This window comes from Nicotiana tabacum, chromosome 1 (assembly GCF_000715075.1).
Source record: "Nicotiana tabacum cultivar K326 chromosome 1, ASM71507v2, whole genome shotgun sequence".
NCBI lineage: Eukaryota > Viridiplantae > Streptophyta > Magnoliopsida > Solanales > Solanaceae > Nicotiana > Nicotiana tabacum.
In genome coordinates this window covers 217,955,700-217,959,989 of record NC_134080.1, presented here as the reverse complement: position 1 = coordinate 217,959,989, position 4,290 = coordinate 217,955,700, and the positions used below count along the sequence as shown (strand labels likewise).

At 41.2% G+C, this 4,290-nt stretch overlaps 1 protein-coding gene across 1 annotated transcript; it reads right to left on the bottom strand.

Annotated features, from left to right (window-relative positions):
• Positions 1–1,929: 1,929 nt before the first annotated feature.
• LOC142164802 (secreted RxLR effector protein 161-like) lies at positions 1,930–2,771 on the bottom strand. Its single transcript, XM_075223475.1, has 2 exons — positions 2,331–2,771; positions 1,930–1,974 (listed from the first exon to the last, which is right to left on the bottom strand). The coding sequence occupies exons 1-2, from the start codon at positions 2,769–2,771 to the stop codon at positions 1,930–1,932; spliced, it is 486 nt and encodes a 161-aa protein (XP_075079576.1).
• Between the last annotated feature and the right edge of the window lie 1,519 nt (positions 2,772–4,290).

Sequence of the window (4,290 nt, the reverse complement as noted above, 5' to 3'; positions counted from 1 at the left end):
TCAATCATAATAGCAGACAAGTTTACAGGGTTAAAACTATCCAGTTGCTCCATCAAGAACATGTTAAACTTAGAGGTCATGGACCTCCTCTCAGCTCGAGGCAATAGAACTTTGTTGATCAATTCAAAAAGTAGCTGATAGACAGGGAGTAACGCGTTCTTATGGATCTGGTCCCCCTTCTAGTTTGCATTGTCCTTTACCACGACATTTATGAAGTTAAACTGACAAACATCCTTTACACTGGACACATCGGTTGTAGGAACTTTAAGAATTTTACTAAGTAGCTTTACATCAAACACTATATCCACTCCATTCACCAAAGCACAGATGTGGTCGGTCTCAATGGGAAAAAGGCTAGCAAAGAAGCTTTGCACCTCATTCTCATAAGCGTTAGGGCCATCTATTTGAAATAGATGCCCCATCGTTAAAACTCAACCATTTCAAGAATTTGTCGCATGCCAGCCATCTCAGAGATTGTGGGGTCAACACGACCCAACAGAACCTTTTGGTGCCTCAGGCGTTCTGAGCCAAGACTGACTTCACTCTTTAACCTCTTCACAGAACCAGGTTCCTGAACAATTTCAGACTTGCATTTTCCTAACTTCTTACCACTTAATTTTCCTTTTCTCTTGGATTTGACTAGCACATACTCATGAGACATCGAGAAATCACTCAGAACCTCCTTCAATTTGGAGCTAGAAGGTGACCGCTTTTCTATTGAAGTAGGCTTTATCTTTTTCTGAGACCGTCTAACCAGAGAACCATGTTCATATAGTGTTTCTTCTTCCACCTCTACTACAGGGATCGCCTCATTACTTACGGGTACACTGTCTTTCACCAACTTTCTCCCTTTCTTCTTACTACTTTTTCTGCTCTTTTGAAGGGCAGAATTGTAGGACATCTTAGCTTGAAGCCTGGTAGTAGGTCGTTTGGTTTCAGACTCAGGAGTGCACACAACCCTCCTCTTAACTATGAACGCATCAAGAGCCAAGTTATCTAGGTCCCCCTCATCACTGGACCTCATTTCAGGTTCTTGCACTTCCAAGGGCACAACAACGAATGCAGGAACAGAACTATCCTGGGAATGAGAGCCCTGACCTGGGTCCTCCGGAAAGGGATCAGGTTCATCATGTAAGGGCCCAGTAGTATCTGCTAGTGCATCGCCTTCAACAGTTACAATGGACCCTTCGTCCCCCATACCATGTACCTCATTTTTCTAAGAGATAATCTCATGCAGTACACCATCAGCAGACACCAAAAAGACGGTTAAAACATTCTCTTCCTCAATTGGTACTACTGCTACCACAGAATCGGTAGCAACGATGGCGGAACTCTCTGTGACCTCAGAGTTTTGACCTTGTTCTCCACTTGGTCATTGACTAGTGGGAACATCAGAAGATGGAAAGGACAGAGCAACAATTTTAGGGGTTTCTGAAATAGAGAGAGACTGGAAATCTGGGTGATGTACGATTTTAGCGGGAAGATAAGAGCGGGTAAGGAAGGGTCAGTAGGAGCGGAAGTTTCCATAGGTTTATCAGTAGTAGGTACGATTGAGGCAGGGAGGTCGTAGTTTGTCTCAGCCATTGGAAAAATGGTGGGAAGATGCTTTTGGGAAATTCTAATAGAGGACTTATGGTTAGGGAGAACAGAAAAGGGTTTTTATAAGGAGAGGATAATTATAAAGAGAGAGGAATAGGCATCGGTCCTGAAACGGCGGTTGGGCGCGGAGAAGTGCAACGTTTCAAAGGGAGATGGAACAATTTTAAGTGAAGAGACGTGACAATAGGATCTAAAAAGTTGAATGACATGGCAGTTATGTTTTGTACCCTTTTTAAGACGTATATTAAAGGATGCACAGAACTAATAACCTTTGGTACAAGAACCAGGTTCTTAACCTTTTATTTGAAAGAATCAATCCTCTTTTATCATTCATGCACTGCATCTACGACTTCTATACTCATCATGCGTGTTTATCTGCAACAGTATTAAAGTGAGTTAGACATGGCCAGAAAACACTTTTAGCCAGTTATTTCTTGAAGGTGATTTTCATAGCCAGATAAAGAGGAATCAGGTTCTCAATTGGGATTTAAAAGTCCCAACTTCACTTTGTTTCTTTCAAATTGTTCCCTACTTAATGCCTTGGTGAAAAAGTCTACAATTTGGTCTTTTGTGCTGTAGAACTTCATACATATCAGCCCTTTCTCCATATTGTCCCTCAGAAAGTGATGCCTCACATCAATATGCTTTGTCCTTTTATGTTGAACTGGATTATTGGCCATGTTGAGTGCACTGGTGTTGTCACATAGAAGGGGCACACTCTCAGTGAGTACCCCAAAGTCCTCCAATTGTTGCTTAATCCATAAAAGTTGAGCACATTTGGATGTTGCGGCTACATATTTTGCTTCAGCTGTTGAAAAAGCCACTGAATTTTTCTTCCTTGTACCCCAAGAGATAAGACATGAACCTAGGAAGTGAGCCATTCCAGAAGTTCTTTTCCTTTCCACAAGATAACCTGCATAGTCTGCATCAGCATAACCAATGAGATTAAAACTATCACCTGAGGGATAATATAGAACCAGGTCCTGTGTTCCTTTGAAATATCTCAGTATTCTTTTGGTAGCCTTAAAATGAGATTCCTTGGGATTTAATTGAAACCTTACACATAGACCCACATTAAAGACAATATCAGGTCTGCTGGCAGTGAGATAGAGGAGAGACCCAATAATGCCTCTATACATGGTTTGCTTCATAGGACATCCAGTTTCATCCATGTCCAGTCGAGTGGCAGTAGAAATATGTTTATCACCTTTAATGCTTCCATGTCAAACCTCTTCAAGAGCTCCCTGATGTATTTTTGCTGATAAATGGATATAACCTTTGGGGACTATTTTACTTGAAGACCTAAGAAGAAGTTCAGTTCCCCCATCATGCTCATTTCAAATTCACTTCCCATGAGTTTTGCAAATTCTTCACACAGAGAATCAGTTGTTGCCCTAAAAATGATATCATCAACGTAGACCGGAACAATGAGCAGGTTCCTTCCCTGTTTCTTTAAGAACAAAATGTTGTCAATTTTTCCTCTTTTAAAGCCATTTTCCAAGAGGAAGTTTGACAGCCTTTCATACCAGGCTCGAGGAGCCTGCTTCAGCCCGTACGATGTTGTGTCTAGTTTAAAAACATATTCAGGGTGTTCATGACATTCAAACCCTGTAGGTTGCTTCACATAGACTTCTTCCTTAAGAAGTCCATTCAAAAATGCACTTTTAACATCCATTTGGAACAAGGTGAATTCCTTATGAGATGCAAAAGTGATTAGAATTCTAATAGCTTCCATGCGAGCGACACGAGCAAACATTTCATCATAGTCAATCCGTTCCTCCTGATTGTAGCCTTGAACAACTAGCCTGGACTTGTTCCTTGTAGTAATTCCATGTTCATCAAGCTTGTTTCTGAATACCCACCTGGTTCCTATAATAGTTCGATCTGAGGGTCTGGGTACCAGGTGCCAAACATTATTCCTTTCAAACTAATGTAACTCATCTTGCATGGTTGTAATCCAATCTGCATCTTTCAAGGCTTCCTTGACATTCTTGGATTCTATCTAGGAGAGAAAAGCTGAGAAGGAAAGTGAATTTTTGGCTCTTGACCTGGTTTGTACTCTGGAATCTAAAGGAGTAATAATGTTGTCCATCGGATGAGAGCTTTGGTGTCTCCAGTTAGAAGTCTAAGGTTTATTTTGAGAGGATGTGGGTGCGTTTGGCTGGTTTTCCTGCGTTCTTCTCTCAGGTGCTAGTGGATTTCCCTGAACTGCATCAACCACTCTTTCTTCAGCTTCAGTGGTTGTGATTGAAGTACTTGGTTCCATTGGAGATGAGGCAGTATTATCTTCACTTAGCTCTTTTACTTGACTCATCATATCTGCCTTTCTGTTTGTCATGTCAATGACTTTACCATGGACTAGTAAGGGTTCTTCATCTTGATCTTCTTCAGCACTCTTCTCACAAGATGGATAAGACTCATCAAAAATAACATGAACACTTTCCTCAACACGTTGAGTCCGCTTATTATATATCTTGTAAGCCTTTCTTTGAGAAGAGTAGCCCAGAAATATTCCTTCATCACTCTTGGCATTGAATTTACCAAGCTGATCCTTTCCATTGTTGAGAACATAGCATTTCCACCCAAATGTTCTTAGGTGAGTCAGCTTGGGTTTCCTTCCATTTAACAATTCATAGGGGGTTTTGTTCAGAAGTGATCTGATCATGCACATGTTCACCAAGTAGCAGGCAG

What these genes read in the sequence shown, in the direction of transcription:
- LOC142164802 (XM_075223475.1), bottom strand. Translation starts at nt 2,771, where the DNA reads ATGGATGAAACTGGATGTCCTATGAAGCAAACCATGTATAGAGGCATT. An exon ending in AACAATTGGAGGACTTTGGG is followed by an intron (nt 1,975 to 2,330) that starts GTACTCACTGAG and finishes ATACTGTTGCAG; the next exon opens with ATAAACACGCATGATGAGTA.